This window comes from Mandrillus leucophaeus, unplaced genomic scaffold (genome assembly GCF_000951045.1).
Source record: "Mandrillus leucophaeus isolate KB7577 unplaced genomic scaffold, Mleu.le_1.0 Scaffold397, whole genome shotgun sequence".
NCBI classification, from domain to species: Eukaryota; Metazoa; Chordata; class Mammalia; order Primates; family Cercopithecidae; genus Mandrillus; species Mandrillus leucophaeus.
The window spans coordinates 2,224,691-2,251,271 of NW_012104220.1; the positions used below are offsets into that span (position 1 = coordinate 2,224,691).

At 41.9% G+C, this 26,581-nt stretch overlaps 2 protein-coding genes across 11 annotated transcripts in view; one reads left to right on the forward strand and one right to left on the reverse strand.

Moving 5' to 3' along the window:
• CNN3 (calponin 3, acidic) overlaps positions 1–11,728 on the forward strand; it is a 36,135-nt gene extending 24,407 nt beyond the window's left edge. Inside the window, exons 2-7 of one of the 3 annotated variants that reach the window (XM_011991491.1) lie at positions 5,273–5,394; positions 5,609–5,675; positions 6,536–6,673; positions 7,008–7,124; positions 9,155–9,301; positions 10,596–11,728. In XM_011991491.1, the coding sequence (XP_011846881.1) occupies positions 5,339–5,394; positions 5,609–5,675; positions 6,536–6,673; positions 7,008–7,124; positions 9,155–9,301; positions 10,596–10,937 (867 nt within the window). In that variant the 5' untranslated portion in view covers positions 5,273–5,338 and the 3' untranslated portion in view covers positions 10,938–11,728. Of the gene's footprint in view, positions 1–5,101; positions 5,395–5,608; positions 5,676–6,535; positions 6,674–7,007; positions 7,125–9,154; positions 9,302–10,595 lie in introns of those variants that run through there. The other 2 variants (XM_011991490.1, XM_011991492.1) reach the window with 2 other exon arrangements.
• A 1,708-nt stretch (positions 11,729–13,436) lies between these two features.
• The window catches only part of SLC44A3 (solute carrier family 44, member 3), a 74,719-nt gene continuing 61,574 nt past the window's right edge, over positions 13,437–26,581 (reverse strand). For all 8 annotated transcript variants that reach the window (XM_011991498.1, XM_011991500.1, XM_011991497.1 and 5 more), the window contains 3 exons: positions 17,369–17,506; positions 16,119–16,355; positions 13,437–13,867 (listed from right to left, as the gene is read on the reverse strand). In XM_011991498.1, the coding sequence (XP_011846888.1) occupies positions 13,763–13,867; positions 16,119–16,355; positions 17,369–17,506 (480 nt within the window). In that variant the 3' untranslated portion in view covers positions 13,437–13,762. The remainder of the gene's footprint in view (positions 13,868–16,118; positions 16,356–17,368; positions 17,507–26,581) is intronic.

Genomic DNA, 26,581 nt, shown 5'->3' on the forward strand with positions numbered 1-26,581 from the left:
AGTTCAAGACCAGCCTGACCAACATGGTGAAACCCTGTCTCTACTAAAAATACAAAAATTAGCTGGGCGTGGTGGTGGGCACCTGTAATCCCAACTCCTCAGGAGGTTGAGGCAGGAGAATCTCTTGAACCTGGGAGGCAGAGGTTGCAGTGAGCCGAGATCGCGCCATGGCACTTCAGCCTGGGTGACAGAGCGAGAGACCCGTTTCTCAAAAAAACAAACAACAACAGCAAACCAATTAGTATTTTAGAATTATAAAAGAAAGTGAGGGCTAAAGAAAGGTCATGAAAAAAGAAACGACTGACCTGCATTTGAACTGAAGGGTGACTCCACACTGGTGCTCTTAGCTGTCCTGAGGATAGAGCCGAGGGAAGCTCTAAGGGCTAAAGCCGCCACCACCACCACCACAGGATGAGCCCTGGACTCAGGCACAGGAAGATGAAGAAGAGCACGTGAAGTTGTCGGAGGAGCCAGAGCAGAGCAGGTCGAGCGCTGAACGCAGGGAGGAAGATCAGCTGTACCCGTTGCCCCAGGAGGCTTTTTTCTTGGTCTTCATTTTCTTCACATGTTGATTGTATCTGGCAAGAGCGATGTTGGAGAGCTTCGGGGAGGAGCCTTCAGCAGGTGTGCCCAGACAGGATTCTCATCAGCCCCTGGATCATTTGCATGTGCGCCTTGATGCAAAGAAGGCTGCCAGGCACTGTTTGGAGAATTTGTGCGTGTTTAAGAAAGGAAGAGCGGGCATATAAAGAGGAGCTGCTGTGGATTTGAAAGAGCCAGGCAGAAAGTCTGTGAAAGCAGCTTGGGAAGGCTAAGAAAATAAATCTTGAAGAAGAATAAAGAAAAGGATATTTATCAACAACTTGGAAGAGTAATTTTTATTTATTTTTTATTTTTGAGATGGAGCCTTGTGCTATTGCCCAGGCTGGAGTGCAGTGGCGCGATCTTGGCTCACTGCAGGCTCCACCTCCTGGGTTCACGCCATTCTCCTGCCTCAGCCTCCCGAGAAGCTGGGACTACAAATTAGCCGCCACCTCGCCTGGCTAATTTTTTGTATTTTTAGTAGAGACGGGTTTTCGCCGTGTTAGCCAGGATGGTCTTCTCGATCTCCTGACCTCATTCCCCCCTGCGCTGCCCTCCCAAAATGCTGGGATTACAGGCGTGAGCTACCGCGCCTGGCCAGGAAGAGTAATTTTTAAGTAAATTAGAGTGAAATTTCCATGAAGTATTAATGAGGTAAGTTTAAGCAATTATTTTAAGCTAACTTTCTTTTGTTGAGAGAAAGAAAATGTAAGTGGCTTTCTGCCAGATGTTCAGAAATTGAAGCTTTTTAGATGAAAATAGTAAATCATTTTTATTGGCCAAAGATTACTTTTTAAAATTGCTCTCAGTTCCTTGATTTTAAAAGATAACGCTGTTTAGCTAGCCTGACTGCATAAAGCTCACTTACTAGAAACATATTCGCAGTATTTGGATAGAAGAATCCCGTTGCTCCTTTACTGAAAGGAAACCCTTAGCCCAGACCAACAGTTATTTGATGTGGCTGCATTCCTAGTTTTAATTTTTAATGGATCATATGGGGCTTTGAGTTTTGCATACATGTACTTACGAATTTCTTTTGTGCACATGGTCATATGGTAAGTCTCAAGGACAGCATCACCTGTCCAGAGCTCCCCCCTACAACCACTCATTGGCAGAGCCAGGATTTGAACTGAGGTCCATCTGACTCCAGTGCTTGATTTTTCTATCTCATCACTTCCATGACCAGAACTGTCAGCAGAGAAAATGAAAACTTCTTACTGGGATCTACTAGGCTATTTCAAGTTAGGTCTGTAATCACTTCGTGGTTTGGGGCATGGCACCAAATCTGTTGGACACATTTTTAACAAAGGACACATAAATATGCTTTTAATGTTTTTCTGCTTAAATAATAATTGGTGTCATTTAGTATGAAAATTACCATCACCATCACCATCCTGTGAAATACCCTAAACTACTCTAACATAATTTTTCTCTACATTTGAAGAAACAAGAGAAAATACTTCTTCAGTTTTTTATTATTTGACAAAATTTTGTAGACAGCTGAGAGTAGGAAAGGACCTAGTGCAGTCATCCAGTTCAGACTTCCTCTTGGATCAAGAGAAGTTAGAGAAACTAACCCAGGGCCAATAGCAAAGATAGATGGAGCCAGGCGTGGTGCCAAGACAGAACTCCTCTCACCCTAGTATATTATGTTTTTCTTCAGATTGATCAAAATATATCTCCTAGTTGAGAACGCCTTCACTTTTGGGAAAAAAAAGTCACCTTACAATTAGAATGTGCTTTCCATAGTTAATGCTTGAGGAGTACTCTTTTCTCCTTTTCTTCTTTGCCTATCCCCTTTCATACCACCACCTCCAATTTATATAGCGAGGATTTATTTTTCTAGCCACCCAGAACAAGACCCCAGTGTGAAAATATAGTCAAGACTTTAAAAAATGTGTCTACCGGCTGGACACAGTGGCTCACACCTTTAATCTCAGCACTTTGGGAGGTCGAGGCAGGCGGATCACCTGAGGTAAGGAGTTCGAGACCAGCCTGACCAACATGGTGAAACCCCATCTCTACTAAAAATATGAAAATTAGCCAGGCATGGTGGTGTGTCCCTGTAATCCCAGCTACTCGGGAGGCTGAGGTAGGAGAATTGCTTGAACCCAGGAGGTGGAGGTTGCAGTACACCGAGTTCACGCCACTGCACTCCAGCCTGGGCGACACAGCAAGACTCCATCTCAAAAAAAATAAAATAAAAATGTGTCTACCAATTTAATATTTGCTTTTATTTTCTAAAAGTGCCATAAAACATGGGTTTATTTGATGTGTTGGAGGAGATATATTATTCTAGAATATTTATCTAAGGTATAATAAGGTATAATAGGAGTAATGGAGGCTAGGGGTGGTGGCTCGTCCCTGTAATCTCAGCACTTTGGGAGGCTGATGCGGGAGGATCACGTGAGACCAAGAGTTTGAGACTAGCCTGGGAACAAATTGTATTTAAGACTGTCTTTTATAAACGAACCTCCATGCCATACTTGATCCATGGAACATTGCACAGTCGTCTTAATATGAAAATATAAACTTACTGGATTTTCATTTGTAATTCTGGGTAAATAAATCTGCAATTTAAATCAGTTATCCATTATTCTGTCAAAGCTGTAGAGCCATTTCGCCAACTTGGGTAAAGGGTGCAAAGGATCAAGAACTGCCATCTCCCTAATGCCACCGTAATTTAGTGAAATCATTTGCCCTCTCTCAGTCAAAGCAGAAGCTTCATGCTTTGGCATGGCGGGGAGGGGAAGAGAGTCCCTGAAAACAGCCCAGGAGTAGTCTGATTATGTGCCAGGGGATCCCTCAGGCTCAGGTGCACAGTGAGCCTTCAAGAGGGGGACCTGGAATGTAGACCTGTCCACTTACTTGACCTAGGAAACGGGATGTTTTTCCTACCTTGAGAAGTTAAAGGCTGTTGTGGCTTTTGATAGACACAAAAAGGAACTGTGATCAAGTGTGACACTTTGAGTCTGTGTTTTTTAAGACTCAGCGTTGGTTTTCACTGTTGGGTGACTTCAGGTAAGCTGGCCAGGTTCGTAAATGTCTGTCCTGATCCTGATGGTCAGGCTCTCTCTCTCGGAAAGGACCTGAATGCAGCCCGCAGGCCTGTATGCTCTGGCACTAGGACCCTGGGGCGTTTCCCACAGTTGTGCTTGGTTCCTCCGTGAGTGGTGTAGACTGGAACTTGCGGGACCTCTTTGTGACTAAAATGTGAAGATGTCATTTCATTTCTTGCCGTGATTAACCCTCCCTATGTCTTATGGACGCAGCAGACATTTCTACCTTCATTCCCATTTCCAACAATGTAACTGATTCCCAAGCTCATGATCTCTATCTCCTGGGCATTTCCTATGTATACTTGGCATTTTCACCTGTGCTCAATGAGAAGACGAATGACACTGGATCTTTCCTTCTTCCCAGCTGTGGGTTATTTTTTTGGCGGTGGGGCGGGAGACAGGGTCTCACTCTGTTGCCCAGGCTGGAGTGCAGTGGCGTGATCATGGCTCACTGTAGGCTCAATCTCGTGGGCTCAAGTGATCTTCCTACCTCGGCCTTCCAAGTCACTGGGATGACAGGCATGCACCATCAAGCCCAGCTGAATTTTTTATTTTTAGTAGAGACGATGTCTGTCAATGGTGCTCAGGCTAGTCTTGAACTCCTGAGCTCCAGAGATCCACCCAGCTCAGTCCCCAAATGCCGAGATTATAGGTGTGAGCCACTGCGCCTGCCTGAGCTGTGTTCTCCATAACCCTGATTGACCAGCCCCTTTAAGGGGACTCCAGGACACCGATAGCTTAAGAACTTGGGCATGTGATTTTTTTCACAATATTTTGCTTAAATTTTATTTTTTCAATTATTTTAAATTGAGGTCTGTGGTCTTACTAAAAAGGGATCTTTCAAAACTTATGTTTAGTAGTTTTATCATGTATAATAGCGTAGCATTTGTGTTGGTAAGTTGGCCTTTATTTTTGAATTCTGCAAGTAAAAAGTTAAACTTTCTTTTCGTTTTATCAGATGTTTGGGTGTCAGGTTCAATTCTAGATACTAAGAATCTGAACTAGATGCTTTTCCTTCTTGTAAGAAGTCTAATAGAATAGAGACTACATAAACAGAATTTAAATATTGTACAATAATTAGTACTAAGTGTGTGTGTGTGTGTGTGTGTGTGTGTGTGTTTAGTATGTAGTGTGTATTTGGCGGAACAGAAGGCAAATACCAGAACTTCCCAGTCAACAAAACTATTGGAATGTTACGTATTGGCGAGGTGTGAGATACTCTGTAAAATAACTGCATGTGTCAGAATCCTCTCCCCTTCTTTTATTGGAATACGGTGATTAATGACTTAAACCTTAAAGTTGGAGTGCCATATTGTAACATACCATAAATCCTTGTCACTTCCTGTGGATCATGAAGGGAAATCTGATGTCTCTTGATGGATGTTCTCTCCTTGTCAGTCCCAGCCTCTCCGTGTGCTGTTCAAAATTTCGTATGACACTGTCTTCACCAAAAATTTGTTATTAGTTACTGAAGTTGTAACGGTTAAGTTTGCCATTGAGCTCTATTGAGTGTCATTTACTGCACTTCACAGCTGTGGTCTTAATGGATAGTGAAAGCAGAGCACGTTGTGAGTCGGCAGTTTCTGGTGCTTTCGTGAAATTCTTCTAAAGTGAGTTAACTTGTATTTCAGATTGCTTCCAAGTATGATCATCAAGCAGAAGAAGATCTTCGCAATTGGATAGAAGAGGTGACAGGCATGAGCATTGGCACCAACTTCCAGCTGGGCTTAAAGGATGGCATCATCCTCTGCGAGTGAGTTACAGCCCTCCAGAGTCAGTTTCCGCTCTTCCAGTTCTTTCCATGGCCTTCTCTCTTACTCTCCTTCTCAGCCCAGGGTGTCAGACCTTGATATTCTACAGATATATTTAATGCTTTCCCTTACTGATGTTAAAGGAGCAACTTGATATTTCAATCCTTGTTTTTGTGTGACTAGTAAATAAGATGTCTCTCATATTTTTCTTTTCAGACTTATAAACAAGCTACAGCCAGGCTCAGTGAAGAAGGTCAACGAGTCCTCACTGAACTGGCCTCAGGTAACAGCCAAACCAACCACCTCTGGTTCTAGTTGGTTGCATTTTTATGTAGTGGAAACTTGATTTCAGGTTTGGTTTTTTGGTTTTGTGTGTTTTTTTTAAACTTTTTGATTACAGTTTTTATATAGATGTAGCAGAAATTTGTGCATATTTAATTTTTTGCCCTTTTTTAATGGTTCCATATTACTTATTGAACTAGTTCTGTAATTATTATGTTTAGCTTAGAAGTTTTCCTGTATTTAGTCTGTGTACATTCAGAAAGGACTTGACACAGCTTACACAGAGAAATGCAACCCAGACCTTAAGGATAAGGGAAAAAACAAGGCATTCTACATAACTAACAGTGGACTGCAGAACAGTATATCAGACATAACCTTAGTTCATGAATGTGTGTGAGTCAGGAAAATGGGATACTTACTGGTCTTGAACATGTGTTTTGAGATATGAGAGAATGAGTATTTAGTAACCACAAATTTATTCTGAAATTAAAATGAAAACACATAATGAGTTATTTATTAGTATGAGTAATTATATACCTTTTGACAAATAAAATTCCAGGCCTGGATAGCTCTGATACAGAATCCTTTTAAAATATATAAGGAAGCTGTTGCCCGCAAAAACTGAAAACACGTAACCGCTTAAAAATATGAAGACCGTGATGTGCCCCACAGTGAGAGAGACGCTCTCTTCTTGCTCTTTCCTGTTCCAGAGAGAGCCGTGCTTAGCATGTATTTGGTTGAATCCTTGCCAGACAGCTTTCTGGGCGGCATCTTGTAACTAGTTATGAAGACTTAGAATTCTTACAAATTATGAATGTCAATATTTAGCTCCAGAAGTTATCAAACTCTTCTTCTTTATAGTTGGAGAATATTGGCAACTTTATTAAAGCTATTCAGGCTTATGGTATGAAGCCACATGACATATTCGAAGCAAATGATCTTTTTGAGAATGGAAACATGACCCAGGTTCAGACTACTCTGGTGGCTCTAGCAGGTCTGGTACGTACATGTCTTTAATGGCTGGTTAACAGATTCCCACCACGTTGGTGATGAATTGCATCATTGCTGTTTCATGGGGGTTCAGACCAGGTGGGGCGGGGCCTGTCTCTTCTGTAATTATTAGCTTTGTGGAAAGGCTGCTGACATCAGCTGCCTCGTACTAGATAGCTTACTTAGAACAGTCACATTTCAAATGATGCAGTATATCACTGAACAGCCTTAAATATTTTTTATCTCTAGTTTGGGCCCCTTCATCTATACCATATCATTTCTTTGTTGTTCCTTCTGTGAAACTCTGTTGGCCTTTTCAGTTAGTGTGCATGTTTCTGTCTAGGCTAAAACAAAAGGATTCCATACAACCATTGACATTGGAGTTAAGTATGCAGAAAAACAAACAAGACGTTTTGATGAAGGAAAATTAAAAGCTGGCCAAAGTGTAATTGGTCTGCAGGTAAGTAATGTGCTGTTGCTTATTCAGTTACTTATTCAATATGATTACTTCTCACCATGCAAAATATTAAGCCTCTCCTAAGTGAAGAATAGATGGAAGTGCTATAGTATTTGGGGGGTGGGTATAGTTTATACAATTTATATCTATTTAAAGCCCATAAGACAATGATAATTTTTAGAGGAAACCTCAGGTATACCACCTGACTTGACAGTTATTTCCCCAGGAAATGAAAATTTTTAATTGAATCATATTGTCTATTTTTTTAAAAGAAAAATGCACTTTTAAATTTTTTATTTTAGCTTTTTTTGTTGTTGTTGAGACAGAGTCTCGCTCTGTCGCCCAGGCTGGAGTGCAGTGGCGCAATCTCGGCTCACTGCAACCTCCACCTCCTGGGTTTGAACAATCTTCCTGCCTCGGCCTCCCAAGTAGCTGGGATTATAGGCATGAGCCATTATGCCTGGCTAAGTTTTGTATTTTTGGTAGAGATAGGGTTTCACGATGTTGGCCAGGCTGGTCTTGAACTCCTGACCTCAGGTGATCCGCCCGCCTTGGCCTCCCAAAGTGCTGAGATTACAGGTGTGAGCTACCACACCCAGCCAGAAATGTACTTTATAAATTCCTTAATGTTATTGACCAAATGAGGCAATTTTACACAACCTTAGTGCCAAAGTCACTTATTTACAATACCAAATCATGATATAGCAGCCAAGCCCTGTTAGAATTTGTCAGTTTAAATTCTTCTGAAATACGTAGTTCAGATGTTTTCCTTCTCTTCATTGTTACCCTGGAGAGTGTCATGGAAACGCCATTGCTAATGCCCTAAATGCTGTTGGCTTTACTCTCCAAAAGCCACCATACCTGCTGGACACAGTGCCCCTTTCTGGACTGAGTCTGTGCAAGTTAGATTTGTTTTTGCACAGTACAAAATTGTATCGGTGGCGAGAAACTGGAAACCTACATTTCAGAATAATAGTCAGTTGGTTGAATTACAACTCCATAAAAGCAAAGTGTAATGTAAAATTTTACACTAGAGTTTGAAAAGATAGGTTATGGGGAAGAAAATCAGATCATCAAATACTGTGGTCAGCATGGAGTTTTAAAATGAAAACTGCACATGTTTTCGTATGTATTTGTATATGTGTATGTGCATCTATAGATATATACATAGACACATAGGTTAAAAAGCTAAAAGGATAGTCACAAATGTTGACAGTGAATGGATGGTGGGATCACAATGATTTTTTCCCTCTCCTTTTTGCTTATATATGTTTTCTGAATTGTCTTCAATGAACAGATTTTATATTTAGTAATAAAGATTTTCTTTCATCTTATTTTTAAAGAAAAAAGTTCCAACATCAGAAAAGTGTCCCTAACCAGTGGAACAGGGTGTAATGGTTGGTCCTGAAGCCATACTGTTCTCAGTGGGGAAGAAAAGTTAATTACTGTTTCCCTGAACTTTGCTGAGTTCAGATTCCTCATTCCACCTTTCTCTAGCTCTGTCCAAGGACACGGGAGTTGCAGGAATAAAATGTGGTTCCTTTCTGGCGAAAATGTTGGTGATTTTGAAACTGAAAGAAGTCCTTGTCAAGCTCCCAGAGAAAACAGCTGGCATTTGCTTTCACATTTTATGTAAAACATTCCTGGAGTAGAACAGCATATTGCTTGGCCTAGGATTGCTTCTGTTTAAATAACCAAAGCTGGTACCTCTTAATTTGGTTATCTGGGGAAACAGTAGCAGAGGAAATTATTCTGCCACTGTAATGACTTTTAGTGCGTCAGTCCACCTGTTGAAGTGTGTTTAATTCTGCTATGTATGAGGTTTTATCTATAGTGAATTTCTTTAAAATTTTCTTTTTAAAGTTAGCACTTGAAATTTGTTTGTAAACACATGGAAGAGTTGGCTGGAGCCTCAGCTCAGTAACTTGTCAGTTGTGCCCCTTCTGTCTTTTTAGTAGCGTGGAAAGTTTTGTTTGTGTTGTGTATATTGTTGACATCTGATAATTTGTGCAATTTTACTTTTAACTTAAAAGATGGGAACCAACAAATGTGCCAGCCAGGCAGGTATGACAGCTTATGGGACTAGGAGGCACCTTTATGACCCCAAAATGCAAACTGACAAACCTTTTGACCAGACCACAATTAGTCTGCAGATGGGCACCAATAAAGGAGCCAGCCAGGTAAGCAATACCTTTTTCTACTTGTACAAGAGTACACTTACCTTATTCTTATTAACTAGAAGTTTAAAGTAGGTGTTTTTTGTATAGTTTATTTAAGAGTATATTCCTTCAGGAATGTGGACTTTGCTGGGAAAGCAAAAGAATCAAAAGACCTTTTCGATAGCAGCAAAAGCACGATGTGTCTCGTGGTTTTTGTTGGCAGTTAGAACAGCTGGCCTTCTTTCTACCTAGCCAGCAGAAAAAAAGATGTGTTTATTACAGTGTTCTTGCTCCAAAATCCAAGTAAAATATTGCTCATTTAAATGCTGACTTTTTTTTTTTTTTTTAAAAAAACCTTAATTAATAGGTAAAATTATCTGGTGTCCCACTAAGAAGGATATAACTAGCATTCCTATTAGATGTGTCAATATAAGGAGATGGAAATGCAACGTGATGAAAATACCAGTACACCACATCCAAGATAGAAATATTTCCTTCTTAAAAATAGATCACCAGCACCTCAGAAGGAAGTTCCAACAACCATTTGAGAACAGACAGGTCTCACATCCAACATCAGCTGGGATATGGTTTGGAAAACATTTTCTTAGAGAGTCCAAGGGAGATTGATCACTTTGCCCTTATGGAACACATCCTGCCAGGTGTGGCATTATGTCTCTCATAGCTGCCACTCACGTGTACTTTTCTACCCACTCTGAACCTGGAAGTGTGTGCCTGATGTAAGTAGAGATGAAGTATGAGTTACTGTACTCTGAAAAAGAGGGGAGTGGCTGTGAAGTGGCTGGCTCTTCTGCATCTCAGCCTTTTGAAAAGACTCAAGTCCTTAAGATCTGCTCAACATAGTTTTTGTTGAATATATTATAAACTTGTGAAATTGGTAACCCGGATAATGTATGTGGTCCTCATGGGCATTCACATGGAACTTTGTGGTGTGGAAGCATTATGATTTCACATTCTTTATGTCTCATCCTCACTTAAATCCAGAGTAAGTAGTAATGTCTCCATTTTGCAATTTGAGAAAGCTAAAGCTAAATTTACTTGTTTGAGGCCACATAGTAATTTTATAGCAGAGCAAGGATTTTGAAGAAAGGTCTCACCTAGCTCAAAAGCCAATGAATATTGCTTCCTGGAAGTGATTCGGTATCAGGATATTTTGGTTAAGCTAGCTTTACCCCTGAACCAAATGAAAGTTCATGTACTGCTGTTCATATTCAGTGTGAATTCTATAATCTATAAATTATTCACAAGAATAGATTCTAGATGCCGTTTTAACTTTTATACTATGTTCTAATACCAGGCAGGGATGTTAGCACCAGGTACCAGAAGAGACATCTATGATCAGAAGCTAACATTACAGCCGGTGGACAACTCGACAATTTCCCTACAGATGGGTACCAACAAAGTTGCTTCCCAGAAAGGAATGAGTGTGTATGGGCTTGGGCGGCAAGTATATGATCCCAAATACTGTGCTGCTCCTACAGAACCTGTCATTCACAACGGAAGCCAAGGAACAGGAACAAATGGTTCGGAAATCAGTGATAGTGATTATCAGGCAGAATACCCCGATGAGTATCATGGCGAGTACCAGGATGACTACCCCAGAGATTACCAGTATAGCGACCAAGGCATTGATTATTAGATCCACACAGAAGGAGCGCAGTATTTAGTCCATTGTTTTTATTCAGTGAGAACCAAGCTAGCCTTGAGTAATTTTTATCTTGTCTTCCTAAAACACCTATTAAGCTTATTGTACTTTTAAGAAAAATTGCCTTACATACATTCCTTTTTCCTTTTTCTGCCTCTTCCCTCAATAGTTGCCTTTTAGTGCTGTAATAGTTAAATCCTACAGCATAATCAATAACTCGCATATGAAGTAAAAAGGAATACTGTGAAAGGGGAGTACTCTTGTACAGCCAGTTCTTGTATGCAAAAATCTATGCATTTTTACAATCTTATATCAAACTGGTATTTTCAAACAATAGAAACTTTTTTTTTTTTTTTTTTTTTTACAGTTTAGTGTATCTGGTTTCTACATGGAAGACTAAACTCATGCTTATTGCTAAATGTGGTCTTTGCCAACTAAATTTAAGATGCAGCATTTTAGAAATTTACATATCAATGTTTCTACAGTATTGTTTGCTAATTTTTAAATAAAGTCATGATCAGTGTGCATTTGTGATTATATGTGTACTCATTCTCTTACCTAGCGGACAAGATCTTTTCAGAGTGGTGTTTCTAAAGGAGCATGTACAAAAGTGGCCTGTGGACATTTAGGCCTGGGTGATGCATTTGCTCTTCCTGTTTGTGCCAATGTATCAATGTAGAGTTGCTCTGTTTTCTTCAACTGTATTTATTGCTGCATTTCTCAGCATAAACTTATCCCATTGTATTTTTTATAAATAAATATTTTGTTTTGAACATTCATATGAACCACAGGCTGATTATTTTCTGGCTAGCTTCTAGATAGGTAGGGTCAGATTTTTTTTAAGTACCTTTTTCCTAGGTACTGTTACAAGGTACATTAACATTTTATTTACTCCACACAACACTGCACTCTATGCTTAAGGAGATTGAGGCTTAGGAAACCATTACACATAGTAAATGACAGGATTCAAATCATTTTCTGACCCTTGCTTATTTCACTGTGACTTAGCTGGCCCAGATTCATCTTAAATTCAACTTGGAATAATCTTAAAATAATTTTTAGGAATATTGATATAAGCAGTGGGGAATTTTCCTATCTTAGGATAAATATGAATAAGAAATATGCTAGGTCAGCCATAGGATGTGCTGCTTGATAATAAGCTACGGTTTATGGTGAAACATAAACCTTCAGTCCTGACAGAGGGAAGGACAAACAATAACTAGGTGTCATAGTGACAAAAATGCAGTCACTAAAAGAAACTTAGTAACTCTCACTTTCCGACATTGTCTCAGCCAAGCCATGTCTTCTGATAGGATTGGATCTATCAGGTTTGGGGGCGAAAACCGTCCATTTTTTGCGAGAGATGAGGAGTATATACACATGGTTTGACGAGCCCACAAAAGTGAAGCCTATTAGCTCATCATGTCACAATGACTAGGTTTAATGCTTCTGGGAAACTGCTTGTAAAGGAAACTATTGGAGTCAAGCTAATTCAATGGTGGCATTTAAGAAAAAAGTCATTGCATTTAAAATAGACCTGAGTTCTCAGGCTGTCCTTGTCATCTTTGACTCTTCAAAGTTGAGGGGACGGAAGCCTTATATCACACTACCTGCCCTGCCATTTAAGTCAGATTGATTCTCATGAGGCTGCCAATCAACATGTTAAAATGTTTCTATTTGGTTAGAGGTTTAAAAAGGAAAAGCTCTTCCCCTCACTCCCATCTACATAAATCTCCTCTGAGGTCCAGGCAGAAGTATTTTTAAAAATCTGTCTCCAGGTAATTTCTCAGGTGGGGCTGTGGTTGAAAACCACTTCTTCCAGAATGTCTGCCGTAAGAGTGCTTGTGTATCAGGATTTCTGAGATAAATTGTGTGTGCCATCATGGAATGTGATCTGCTGGAGAGACATAACAAAACGAAAGTGGATTCACAGTCATATCAGAGCATGGAGGAAAAGGACAGAAGAGAGGGCAAGTAATGCTCAGAGGCATTGCAGAAGCATGATGCTATCAGAGCTGGGTTTTGAAGAATAAGTAGGAGTTTGCCATTAGCAAAGAGGAGGAAGAGTATTCAGAAAAAAGGAAGAGCATGTGCACCGACTAAATCGTTGGTTACACGCCTGCCTGTCCTGTACATGCCCAGTTCAGGTGGTAGTTAATGTCAGAGTTTACACTTTGGGCTTTTATTGTCACCAAATCTAAGAACTGTACTTTGAAAAGTGAATCCACTCAGTATATTTCCAGGATTGGATGAGTAGGGAAGTGTCCTACTCTGTATAAGAGCAACGTTCCACGCTAGACATGGTGGCACGCCTGTAGTCCCAGCTGCTTGGGAGGCTGAGGCAGGAGGATCACTTGAACCTAAGAGTTGGAGGCTGCAGTGAGCTATGATGGCACCTGTGTGTCGCCACTATACTACAACCTTGGGAACATACTGAGACACTGTCTCTTTAAAAAAAAAAAAAAAATTCCAGAGATTTCCGCTAACAAAATCCTTAAAAAGGTTTATTTATTAGTTATGCACTTACAGACTTGCCTCAGTTCTTATATAGTGTACTTTTTAAACTGATGCATATAAACATGGTTTTAAGAGAGTTTTTCTGTCCTAATTTGTACAAAAAAAAGGTGGTAAACTAATATGGTTCCAGTATTGTTACCTGGTCAAACAATAATGACACAGACAACGAGAAAGAATAGTTTATTAGGTCTTCTTTAAAAAAGAAAAATTCCACTAACTTTTCTCGAGTGGTCTTGTCTTCTATTCTGTAAATGGTTCTTTAGAAAGAAACGTTTTCCAGGTACAAATCCCTAAATGGGTATCTATCTCGCAATGGCCTGGAGTTCTGTTCCCTCGTCATTCCTTAATGAGTGCTCGTCCTGCCGTGCCCTTGCATTGTTTAATTTGTTGCTCCTTTTTACAAAACTCTGAAACAAAAGAACAAGTTAGATGAGTATTGATGTGTCTGCACTGTTGATAATGTAGGGGCCAAGGGAAAACTTCTCCTTTGCCCTCTGAAGGTTTGCTGAAGAATTAACTTACAAAAGGCAGATTAACAGGCGAAATGGCATATAAATTAGCAAGCACAGCGGAGAATCACAGAGTGATTGTCTAACCATGAAATGGGGATGGGGAAGTGTGGATGATTTTCAGGGGGTGGTAAATTACTTTTAGGGGAGTTTAATGAGCTTGAAGGATACTTAATGGCCGGGGACAAAGTCTGTTGGGCCCGCAGAGCAGACAGTGGTGTGTGACAAAAGTCTGTCCAGGTATGTTGACTGAAGTTAGTTTTTGTTTCTGCTATATAAGTCCAGTTAATGGAAAACTCAGGGAAGGGGCCAGAGGCTGTTTTTTCCTTTGGTGGGTCTGGACTTTAGGCAGATAAGGGAATTTCATTCAGATGACAGCTTCATCCTGCACTTTGGGAGAAGGTCAGAGTCAAAGTGCCATATTCTGGAGTATCGGTTTCTGAGTCCCAATGATAACCATTTACAAGTTCTTGGCCTTAAATTTCAGATAAATGGATCCTTAAGAAAGTTTCTCCTGTTGAAACAACTATTTTAAGGGGTAAATTTTAAGGTGGATTTTTTTTTTTTTTTTTTTTGGTAGGGAGACGGAATTGCCCTCTGTCGCCCAGGCTGGAGTGCAATGGCACCATCTCAACTTACTGCTACCTCCACCTCCCAGGTTCAAGCGATTCTCCTGTCTCAGCCTCCCAAGTGGCTGAGATTACAGGCGCCTGCCACTGCGCCTGGCTAATTTTTGTATTTTCAGTAGAGACAGGGTTTCACCATGTTGGCCAGGCTGGTCTCAAATTCCTGACCTCATGTGATCCACCTGCCTCGGCTTCTCAAAGTGCTGGGATTACTGGCGTGAGCCACAGTGCCGGAACTTCAAGGTGGATTTTTAACTGGAAAAGTAAATCAGGGGATGGGGACCTGGCTAGCTTCATACCACCATCATAAACACTTTCCTTAGAGTACATACAAATAAGTCAATAAACAAGTAAAAAGTAAAAATTGTATTTTGGCTAGGTGTGGTGGCTCACAACTGTAATCCCAGCACTTTGGCAGGCTGAAGTGGGTGGATCACCTGAGGTCAGGAGTTCAAAACCAGCCTGACCAACATGGTGAAACCCCTTCTGTTCTAAAAACACAAAATTAGCCAGGCGTGGTGGTGCACACCTGTAATCCCAGCTACTTGGGAGGCTGAGGCAGGAGAATCACTCGACCCTAGGAGGTGGAGGTTGCAGTGAGCCGAGATTGCGCCATTGCACTCAAGCCTGGGCAACAAGAGCAAAACTGTCTCAAAAAAAAAAAAAGTAAAAATTGTATTTTTATGTTTTATATGGAGAAGGATGAGGATACATTAATTATAAACTGTGGAAGTGGTTCTTAAAAAATTGAGTGGCTGCTGAACTAAAGAGTGCATTCAATACTCTGTTTCAAGCTAAAAGGGCTTTAACACCTAATTTTAATGGCAACAGAATGAAAGAAAAGTATGAAAATCTATAACTCAGACAAGGAAAAGAGATGAGACATGATTCAGCTGTTAAAATATCCCTGTCTACCCAGGATAAGGCAACAACTGTGTTGCAAAGGCTGTTGCAAACAGCTGCCTGCTACTTCCAGATATAAACAGTATGGGCACTCCGCTGAGGGTGTGGCTTTTCTCACACTGGTGTGCCTGGGCTAAGAAAGGGCCCGAGAATTGCAGATCTGTCAATATTGGCACAGAAGAGCACATAAGTGCGCTCTCTCTAATAGAGTGGGTATGAACATCATGCTTGGAGATGCAAAAATGCTTTAGAAAAAGATCAACTGTTAAACTTCTAGACCACTCACAAGGCTAGATCATGCCACGAGCACCAAAGGGACCTGAACTACTGTGTTCAGGACATCTTCTGCCCAGGGTAAGAAGTGCTGCTGCTACTTAGGAATCCATCTGATCAGCATTCTTGTTCAGCTTCACTTCTCCAGGGAGAAGGTTCTCAGAAAGGGAGGTGGGTTCAGCCTTGGAGAGTTCAGCCCAAATCCCACTTTCAGGCTCTGGGGTAGTAGAAGCCTCAGAGCCCTCTAGAAGACACAGGCTGGGTATGAGCCTCTTTTGTGTGTGCAGCTTTACAAAACTGAGATTGCGAGCGTGGACATTGCAACTGGAAATGAAATGTTTGCTTACCAGAAATTCTTGGTCCATAAAGTAGGGCTTTTCTGACGATCCATCATTTGTTTCCAGATCAACAGCAAAACACAGGAAAAGTGCATCCAGCACAGTTTCAAACACAGATAAAAAACTATGGGCTACTAAGTAGGCAAAAAAAGCTACCAATAACAGAGGGACTGCCCACACCTGGAATGCCCGATTGTAGTTAAAAGCCATGAGTCCTCCAAAAACAGTGAAACACACCACTAACACCTGTGCAAAAGAAGAGTTTGTTGAAAATCTTTATGAATCAGTTGCTTAGATGTTTTTGTCAGTTACAAGTAATGCTTTAATATACGTTCATGTGTGCAACGTGTGTGTGCACCATTGTAAAGAATGCTTGTCAGAAATTTTGGCAGAATGAAATAGAGGAAAAAATGAAAAGCTATATCAAAAGGAAACCCAGTTAATGGTGGGTAGGAAGGTTATATGTTATTTTATCTGTGCCTAGCTTTTGTATTCATATAAATGTAATAATATCTCACAAACTTTTTATTCTGTTTTTTCACTTAACACCAAAATAAGCTTATTCACTTTAAAACTTTTTAAGAAAACCCCCCTTTCTTTTGAGACAGAGTCTTGCTCTGTCACCAGGCTGGAGTACAGTGGCATGATCTCAGTTCACTGCAACCTCTGCCTCTCAGGTTCAAGTGATTCTCCTGCCTCAGCCTCCCGAGTAGCTGGGATTACAGGCACCTGCCACCACGCCCGGCTAATTTTTGTATTTTTAGTAAGGATGGGGTTTTGCTATGTTGGCCAGGCTAATCTCAAACTCCTGACTTCAAGTGATCTTCCCGCCTCAGCCTCCCAAAATACTGGGATTACACATGTGAGCCACCTTGCCCAGTCCAGGTTTCAATACTCTTTCCATATATTCTTATTGAGAAACCTACAAACATTCATTTTCTGAGGTTAGTAGTATGTTCATTTTAGACCTGAAAAAGAATGAATCAGAATGGTAGAACTGATCACAGGTAAGAGAGTAAGAGTAGGATTAAAATTCTGGCTCTACCTATTGTAGAACCCTGGAAAGGTTATTAAACCTTCGTTTTCTCTTCTGCAAAATAGGGATACCTCATGGGATTGAGGATTAAATGAGATAAGGAAGCACAGAGTTCACTACAGAGTAAGTACGCAAGAAATATAGTTCCCTTTCAAACCAATTGTTGTGTGGCTTAATTTTCAGAATCCCAGGCTCCTTTATTTATTTAGTCAAGATATCTCACCTTTCCTAGAAAAATTATGAAGTCTCCAAAGCAGTTAATAGATGTAAAATGACTTGAATTCTTGGACAAGATTTTGAATGCATCTTTTGCTGACGTACAGAAATCTGTCCCATTAATAGCAGTTGTAGTATATGCATTCTGAAACAGAAGAGAATTGTTTAAAAGGTAATTCTTATATTTTTAAGGCAATATATTAATACAGAGTGTTTGCAAACTAGAGTTACAATAAACCTACTCTCTCTACCCATAAAAAAATACCATTTTCAAATTCCTTTCCAGTCTGATTATACCCATATATATTTTCATATAGTGGCAGCAGATAGGAAAGATAAATAGGTACTTATGGTTAATATGAATATCCCACTACAAACATGTGGAAATGATGGGTAAAGCATAAGGATTTTGTTTGCTTGTTTGTTTTGAGACAGTCTCACACTGTTGCCCAGGCTGGAGTGCAGTGGTGCCATCTCGGCTCACTGCAACCTCTGCCTCCTGCGCTCAAGCAATTCTTGTGCCTCAGCCTCCTAAGTAGCTGGGATTACAGGCGAAAGCCACCATGCCTGGCAATAAATTATTTTTTAATGCACAACAGAGTTTGAGGGCAGGAAGTTTAGGTCCCAGAAAGCAAGCAGGATCTAATGGTTTGTGAGAGCTGAACCCAAAGGTGCAACAGGCATGCAATTAGGCCCTTGCTAGGGAAGCGAACTCTTTCAACAAATTCAGGATTCATACTCAGTTCAACCTCAGTCAGCCATTCCAGGAAGATGGTACAGAAATCCACTACGTGCCTGGGACTGTTAAAATCCTAGGGTTTTGCAAAGGCAAAGCAACATCGCCACCTCCCAGGCCAGGGAATAGTGGAGTCCTACAGGTAACAACCACTGGAGAAGATGAGGAGCTCACAGAAAAATTTTACAGAGGACCCATGGAAATGAACAGCACAACAAACAGAATCTGTACCCTGAGAACAACCTGGAAAAAAAGTATTTAGGGAGCTATGTTTAAGGTACTAAGAAAATAGCGAAAGAAACAGTAACCATAAGGAATAAACAGAAAAACGAAGAGGCAGAGTAGAAAACAAACTGAATAGAAATCCTAGAAATAGGCCAGGCGCCGTGGTTTAGGCCTGTAATCCCAACCCTTTGGGAGGCCAAGGCGGGCGGATCACCTGAGGTCAGGAGTTCAAGACCAGCCTGAGCAACATGCAGAAACCCCATTTCTACTAAAAATACAAAATTAGCCAGGCGTGGTGGTGCATGCCTGTAATCCCAGGTACTCGAGAGGCTGAGGCAGGAGAATTGCTTGAATCCGGGAGGCGGAGTTTGCGGTGAGCCAAGATTGCGCCATTGCACTCCAGCCTGGGCAACAAGAGCGAAACTCTGTCTCAAAATAAAAACAAAGCTAGAAATAAAAAATATACAGTGTAACTGGTATGGTGTCATGATTATATATATTTTTTCTTTGTATAATAAGCATTTCTATGTTACCACATGGCTTTTATAATTTTAATTTTAATGCATATTCTGGGATGCACATATGTGCATGTGTACGTGCATGTGTGTAGCTGGGACATGTTGACTGTTTCAAATGTTTTGCCCTTATAAACAACCATGCGACGAACTCTTGATTTCCTGATTTTGGATAATTTCTTAAGCATACATTCTCAGAAACAAGATTACTATATCAAAGACTACAAATGTGTGTGTGTGTGTGATTTATGTTCACATGAGATGATTTCTCAGGTCATTTTTTCCAAAATACCTTCCCTTTATGACTACATTTCAAGACCATTTATGCCTCTTGAAATCTTTAAAAATGCTACTTGCATTGCAGATTACAACAAGAATTTAAAACTTTCCTGGGAAAATACACGAGAATACTACCTACTTGGGTTGTTGTCATTCCTTTTGGTTTGGATAAAGGATGAAAGTTTTTTGTTTCATGATATACAAATTAACCCTTTTGTACACCCCTTCAAACACATCACAAGGTAATCAGTGTGGAGTCTACTGCAGCAATCAGCCTGCCATGGTGCGGGGCCTAATAGAGTAAGTGGAAGAGATGAAGACCACTAACAAGTATAGGATTAAGAGAGCGGAATTAACTGACCCAGTTTACCAAACTCCCACTTCAAGGCCAACAAGAGAAGAATGTTTAGTTCTTAAAGACAAAAGGCTGAGCCAGGTGCGGTGGCTCATGCCTGTAATCCCAGCACTTTGGGAGGTTGGGGTTGGGGGCAGATCATGAGGTCAGGAGTTCAAGACCAGCCTGACCAACATGGTAAAACCCTGTCTCTATTAAAAATACAGAAAGAAATAGTTGGGCATGGTGGCACACACCTATAATCCCAGCTACTGGGAAGGCAGGAGAAACACTTGAATCCAGGAAGCAGAGGTTGCAGTGAGCCGAGATCGCGCCACTGCACTCCAGCCTGGGCGACAGAGCAAGACTCCATGTCAAAAAAAAAAAAAAAAGACAAAAGGCTGGAAACCATATCCCATAAGGGCACCATGCTTGCCTTAGAGATTTTCAGTCAGACATCAGATGAATTTCCTGCAAAAATGCCTTAATAGTATTCCACAAGGAACTTTTGGTTTTGGACTTACACAGAATGTACGTGAAATTTGCTTTGAAAATCTCAAACCAGCTCTTGCTGGAAAGCTGCTCCAGTTTGGGGGCCTGAGCCTTGTGCAGGGATGTGGAAACTCATTTACTTATATTATTTAACTAGGCATCTTCAATCATCTTGGGTTTTCAAAGCCCTGATGACCAATCTATTCATTCATCCTCAAAGCACATCTGTAGGAAGGGTGGGTGAAGAATGGCGTAATTGTTCCTTTACAGACTGGAAACCAAGATCAAGGGCATTTCCCCCACGTCCCCTGGTGAATCCATGAGACAGAGACCTTTTTATTTTTATTTTTTTAATTCTAACCTTCTGGACATTACACTATCAATTTTCATTAGGAAAAATTGCTATTTAAAAGCATGGTGGTTACGGTAAGCACAGGCTCTGTAGCCAGACTGTCTCTGTGCCCAAAACCCAGTTCTACCACTGCCTGGCTGTTGGTCTTGGACAAACGATCTAACCTCTCTAAGACCTCAATTTCCTCATCTATAAAATGACTTACAGCACCTACCGCAAAGGGATGTTGGGAGGATTAAAGAACATACTCCCTGTAAAGCACACAGAAAATGTGTAATAAAGAGTGGTTATTATCATCCAGACATCACCAAAGATGATCTCATTTACAACTGGGAACACAGAAGCAACTCTTTAAGCACCTGAGGAGGTGTGGCAGGGGCCTGTGGTTGCTTTACCTGTAGGCTTTAATCCCTCACACCCACAGGGATCCAGGAAAGGGCTTTTCAGACCACATGCCAGTCCCCAGCATCATCTTACTTTGTTACGGCAACTCCACCATGTGCCGCTCAGCCTCTGTCTCTGCCTCCTCTCTTCATTCAGGCCGTCTCCAGCCCACCACCCCATCACTTCCCGGCTCTAAACTTTCTAAAGCGCTTCTTGCTTCCCACAGGGAAGCACTGTTTTTGTGGGGACTTCTTTTTCTGCAGATCGCTGCCTCGTATTTAATTTAGCACCATCTCTCATAAGCAGTAAAAACAGATTTCGCTCTTTGGCTAAAATGATTAAAAGTTAAAAAGATATTATACTTTCTCATGCATGTGTTGACTTCAAAGAGTTTTGGGGCCTGTAAGCATTTATCTTTTCTTACGTATCAGGCCCACGGAAAGAGGGCATTAAAACCACTCTGATAGAGAAATTATATATGCCTTCCTGCAGGTACCACACCACTAGCATTTACCAGATTCAACCCTGAGTGCAACAGAGATCTAGAATTAACATCTGAATGAATAGGGGGAGGAGGGAGGAATCACTGAAGACACAGGATAGGGATTAAACATTTCTGCTGCTTCAGCATTAGCTAATTTATACTTATTCTGAATAGAAGCTGCTTGTCAGGCAGCTGGAAGATGGATTGCACTAACATTTTCATCGTTAAGTCCTTGTTCTGAGAATTTGTATTTGCCTGGGATGACAGAACTCAGGATTAATGTGCCAAGGTAATCTGCAGACTCTAACAATATGTGGAAATGATTGGCCATAATAAGGATTAGGAAACACATTTTATTGGTTGTGGAAATTAAGAGATCCTAAAGGCTAACCTTTAAACAAGTAAGCAGGAGGTAGTGGCATTCGGCTTTTGATTTATCCCCAAAATTCAGTGTGCATACTTCTTTAGCATCACAAAACAGATGGGTGGATATTTCTGTCTTGAAATTGAAGCTATAAACACACAAGATAGATACGAGGAAGGATTGCCAAGTTGGCGGTGGTAGTACCTCAATATTAGATCCCAATTCTCATTCCCTTGCTTGGGATTAAAGACTCCCTCCAGGTACAGGTGGATTAGTTTTCAGACTTTAACGGACTGGTCACCTGGGACTGTCCCAAGTGGCTGAGAAGCACTGGGGGAAGAACACAATGAGGACGGCCCTGTGTGGCTGTGAGGGCTTCAAAACAATGAAATACATAGCACAAGTGCACATGTGAGGGCCACGATAAGCAGAATCACAAGCTGGAGGGAGAGGGGAAGAGAAGGCCCAGCAGGAGAGATCAGGGAAGGCTTCATGGAAGTGGCATGTGAGCTGGCCCCAATGTTGCCTGTCTCCAGCAGGGTAGGAGGCAGCAGCAGGAGCCAGCAATGTGAGCCACAGACGTGAGCGTACCAGCAGGCACTGGGGGGCCCGAGCAGAGGAGAAATGGGAAACAGGTCTGGAAGAGTCGGGGGGTCAGCCCTCGGTGGGTGGGGCTGACACAGTGTGGAGCAAAGGCAGTGAAAGGAAGTTTCAGGAGGACTCGTGATTTTCAGCCTATGCCTCTGGAAGCTCTCCCAGGCTGCCCTGGGGAAGTTCAGGTCAGATCTCCCTCATGACCATCTTCCGCTGAGCCACGAAGCTCTGCACCTTCCAAGGCTCATTCCTATTCAAGCCTAGGAGACTCCCCAAGCACCTTCACAATGCCTGCGGGGCTCTGCTGGAGTTGGGTAGAAATGCTGTGTGGCCATGCAGCCATTGAGCACACCAACCTGCCAGCAGTCATAAGCCAGGGGCTAGGCCCAAAGACCGTGAGTTCTCGGGAGAAAATAGGAGCGTTAGGAATAGTAACTCCTCCCAGGCACTCTGGCTCCCCTCCACCCCTACCTCAGTGGATGCCTTAGTGATATATCCCAAATGCCTTGGCACAGACCTAACGGTAGCTACAACTTTCTAATTTCCATCTGTGGCCTTTTTCTTTTGCAGTCAGTAGGCAGGTGTGCAACTTTTGTGTGTAAATAATAAATAATAACAGCATTAATCTATCACATACTATGTGCCAGGCTCTATGCTACCTCTCCCCAAACACATTCACTCATTTAGTCCTCTTAACTCCAACCCGATGAGGTAGTTAAGGAAACTAAAGCACAGAGAGGTAAAGTAGAGTACCCCCGGTCCCACGCAGGTCATAGATGTTGCGTCCGTCTTCCATGAAGTAGACCTCTAACTCGTTCAGGCCCATATGCTGGAAAACATTTACTTTGAGCTGTACTTTGCGCTTTTTCTCCCAGAAAGGTCAAAATAACAAAGTGGTGTTCTCGTGAGATGCACCATTGAAAACAGCTGAGGCTGTGGCAGGACGGCTCAGTGGAAAGAGGCTGGATTCCAGCCATGTTGCCTCCAAAGACTTGCGGAACGGCTTCCACCAAATCACATCATTTCTCAAAGGCTCTCACTTTGCTGCTTGGAAAAGACATCCACCAACTCCAGCGTTCCATGATGCTTTATGTTTGTGCTTCGTGGCCAGCCACCCTCAGATCATCATCTCATTAGATCTCATCTGTTTTCACCACAACTCAGTGAAATAATCACCGTGGGTGGTATTATTCCCTGCCGCCTTTGTGTGTGTGTGTGCGCGCGTGTGTGTGTGTGTGTGTGTGTGTGTGTGTGTGTGTGAGAGAGAGGGAGTCTCACTCTGTCGCCCAGGCTGAAGTGCAATGGCGCAAATGTACTCCAGTGTTCAACTGATTCTCCTGCCTCAGTCTCCTGAGTAATTGGGACAACAGGCACCCACCACCACACCTGGCTAATTTTTGTATTTTTAGTAGAGACAGGGTTTCACCACGTTGGCCAGGCTGGTCTCAAACTCCTGACCTCATGTGATCTGCCCGCCTCGACCTCCCAAAGTGTTGGGATTATAGGCATGAGCCACTGTGCCTGGCTGGTATTATCCTTAGTTTATAGAAAATTCTAATTATTGAAGAAAATGAGATTTAAGTGTCCTTTTAGGTAAGAGAAAATCTAGATTACCTCTTTAAGTTACTTTGAGAGCTATCCAAGAATGTTAATTGTAGCTTTAACATAGAAAGAGCGTTTTTTTAACTCCTGAAATCAAATGCTTAGCCAGCACAGCTCAGCCCTTTGTCCATCATCAGCTGAGTCTGTCCTCTCACTGAACTCAACTGTTTTCTTCTTTTGGTGGCAGAACTGCGAATCTGGGTTTCTGCCGACTCTTCAAAAAGGTAAACAGAGTTTCCCTCCGTAGTGGAGGGAAGGTATTTGCCGAAAACCATGCCATGAATAGCCAGCTTTATTTCTGGAACGCCTTCCTCACAGAATTCTGATATTTATTCTCAAAGCAAGAACTACTAAAACAAACTTGAGAAACTGGACAGTGAATAAATAACACTGGCATTCATACTTTCCTCAGAACTAAAAAAATTACAGTGAAATCTGAGTCCAGATACATCCCCATACATCCAGGGGCCTTCCTTGGACCTACAGTAAAACTGGCAGGAACCGTCCTAGACCAGTTTCATCTTGAGCCCTGTTTTTATCACAAACATATGTGGAGTGAGGCAGTGCACAGCCTCTGGGCCTTCCAGGGCCCTGCATTCACCGTTCAGATCCCTTCAGGAATGCACCGGTCACCAGGATGCAAACAAACATCCAATGAGATGGTGAGGAGGGAAACCAGCCAGTCCCCTGGGGCTGCCGCCAGGTGGGAGGTGGGGTGGAAGAAGGAAGGACAAATATGAGAGCTGCCTATGAAGCCAGGAACAGGGCTGTGCTGTTTTGTTTGTTCTTTTAAAACGTTTCTTTTTGCTTAATTTTTAGAATGGCTTTATTATTTCCATGCTTATCATAAAAAAATCAAATAACACAGAGACAAAGAAGCAAGAAAGTCACTGTGATCCCACCCCTTAGAAATAACCACTGCTAACATCGCCTGGCCCTCACCCCAGCACCCCTCTGTGAATATACACAGAGGAAGAAAGGCAGGCCGGATACACTGAGCATGCGCTACAGTAATGAACTCACTCTCTCTGTGGTACTTTAAATAAAAGGACAAATGTTCATTTGACTTCAACAAAAGAAAATGAAACTAAACTGACACTGAAGGAATACCCAAATTTCAGGCAAATTGCACCTTCACACACAAGACGTAGGTTTTAAAAAAGTTTTCTGAAACATTAGGAAGTTAGAGTACTTATTGTTTTTTTAACATAGGGTTTTAAGTTTAGGCAGTGTAGATAAGAAAGATGAGTCCTCTCACGCTTTCTCCTGCATCCTGATTTTAGTGAGTTTCATTATTCTGACTTTGCCAGGGTTTTGAACATTTATAGGCTCTTTGATGATGAAAGTCTCTACGTCTAAGTTGTTTTTGTTTGCTTTGTTTGAGACAGGGTCTTATTCTGACACCCAGGCTGGAGTATAGTGGCTCAATCATGGCTCACTACAGCCTCAACCTCCTCCCAGGCTCAGGTGATTCTCCCACTTCAGCCTCCCGAGTAGCTGGGAATACAGGCATGCGCCACCACACCTGCCAAATTTTGTGTAGCTTTTTGTACAGATGGGTTCTCGCCATATTGCCCAGGCTGGTCTTGAATTCCTGAGCTCAAGCTGTCTGCCTAACTTGACCTCCCAAAGTGCTGGCATTATAGGCATAAGTCACCGCACCCGGCCTAGTCTTTGTTTCTTAATGAGGTGTATGCAGCACTGCCACCGTGCCTGCCCCTTCACACACCTGCTGTGGACCACTGCATTCACACCATCCTGGAAGGCCCCAGTGGTTCCTCCACTCCCCGATGTGGTTCTCTCTGCTGAAATGCCTTCTGATCCCTGGCCTCTCTGTGGGGCTAATATTTGTTGAATAGATAAAGAAAGATGCTCTGGTAAACCAAGAATATCTTCTGAATAATATTTTTTCCTATGAAACCCAAATTCAATGGATTGATCCCTTTGTTCTTTCAGCAGAATGTGCGGATTAAAAGGCATCCTAGATATCAGCTAGAAAAATGCTCTCATTTCACCAATGAGGAATTGGCAATCTCGACCAGGTAGAGGAAGTGACAAAGATGGAACAGGAATCAGGTGCTCACAGCCAGTGCTCTTTGTGTTAGATAAGCCTTGTCCTCCCACAAATTCAGGAAAGGCCACATTAGGCAACAGCATCTTGCTGGACTTGATCCTTCATTGATCTGCCAGCAAAGCTCTGCACTCTGCGGAGAAAGCCCACCAGAACGATGATTCCTAATGAAGAGGCAGGTCCAAGTTAGAGGACCGTGTGGAAATGTCACCTTCATCCCCCAAGCTCTTTCCCAGTTGGAGTGCTGCTACATCCTTTATTCCCATTTGACCTGTGCATAATCAGTGGTGGAAGGGAGCAAATCAGAAGAAAGGCCTGGTTTTCTGGAAGGCAAAATTAAACAGTGGACCCGTGACATGGGAAACACAGAGGAGGGGGAATGCTTGGGCTGTTACTGACTTCAGGCTTTCTCAGAAGGAAGATGACATAAATGGGTTTGTCGCTATTAGTGAGCGCCACTCCCTGGTTTCCTCCTCCTTACCCTTAGCCTTGGCAAGGAACTCCAGGCAGCACAGCAAAGCCAGTGGTCCACAGCTTTTGGAGTCACGAGGATGATCACATAGTAGTGCTGTCACCCTGGACATGCTCTTCATCCTCTGGGGCTGTTTCCTCATTTGTACAATGGGGATAATACCTGCCTAATACACAGAGTCCTAGAGAAGATAAACTGAGACTGTGTAAGCCAAATGTTTACCATGCTGCCCAGCATACTGGGCCAAAGTGGATGTCTATGGGACTTACAGACTTTAGAAGGTTGGTTCCTTTTTTTTTTTTTTTTTTTTTTTTTT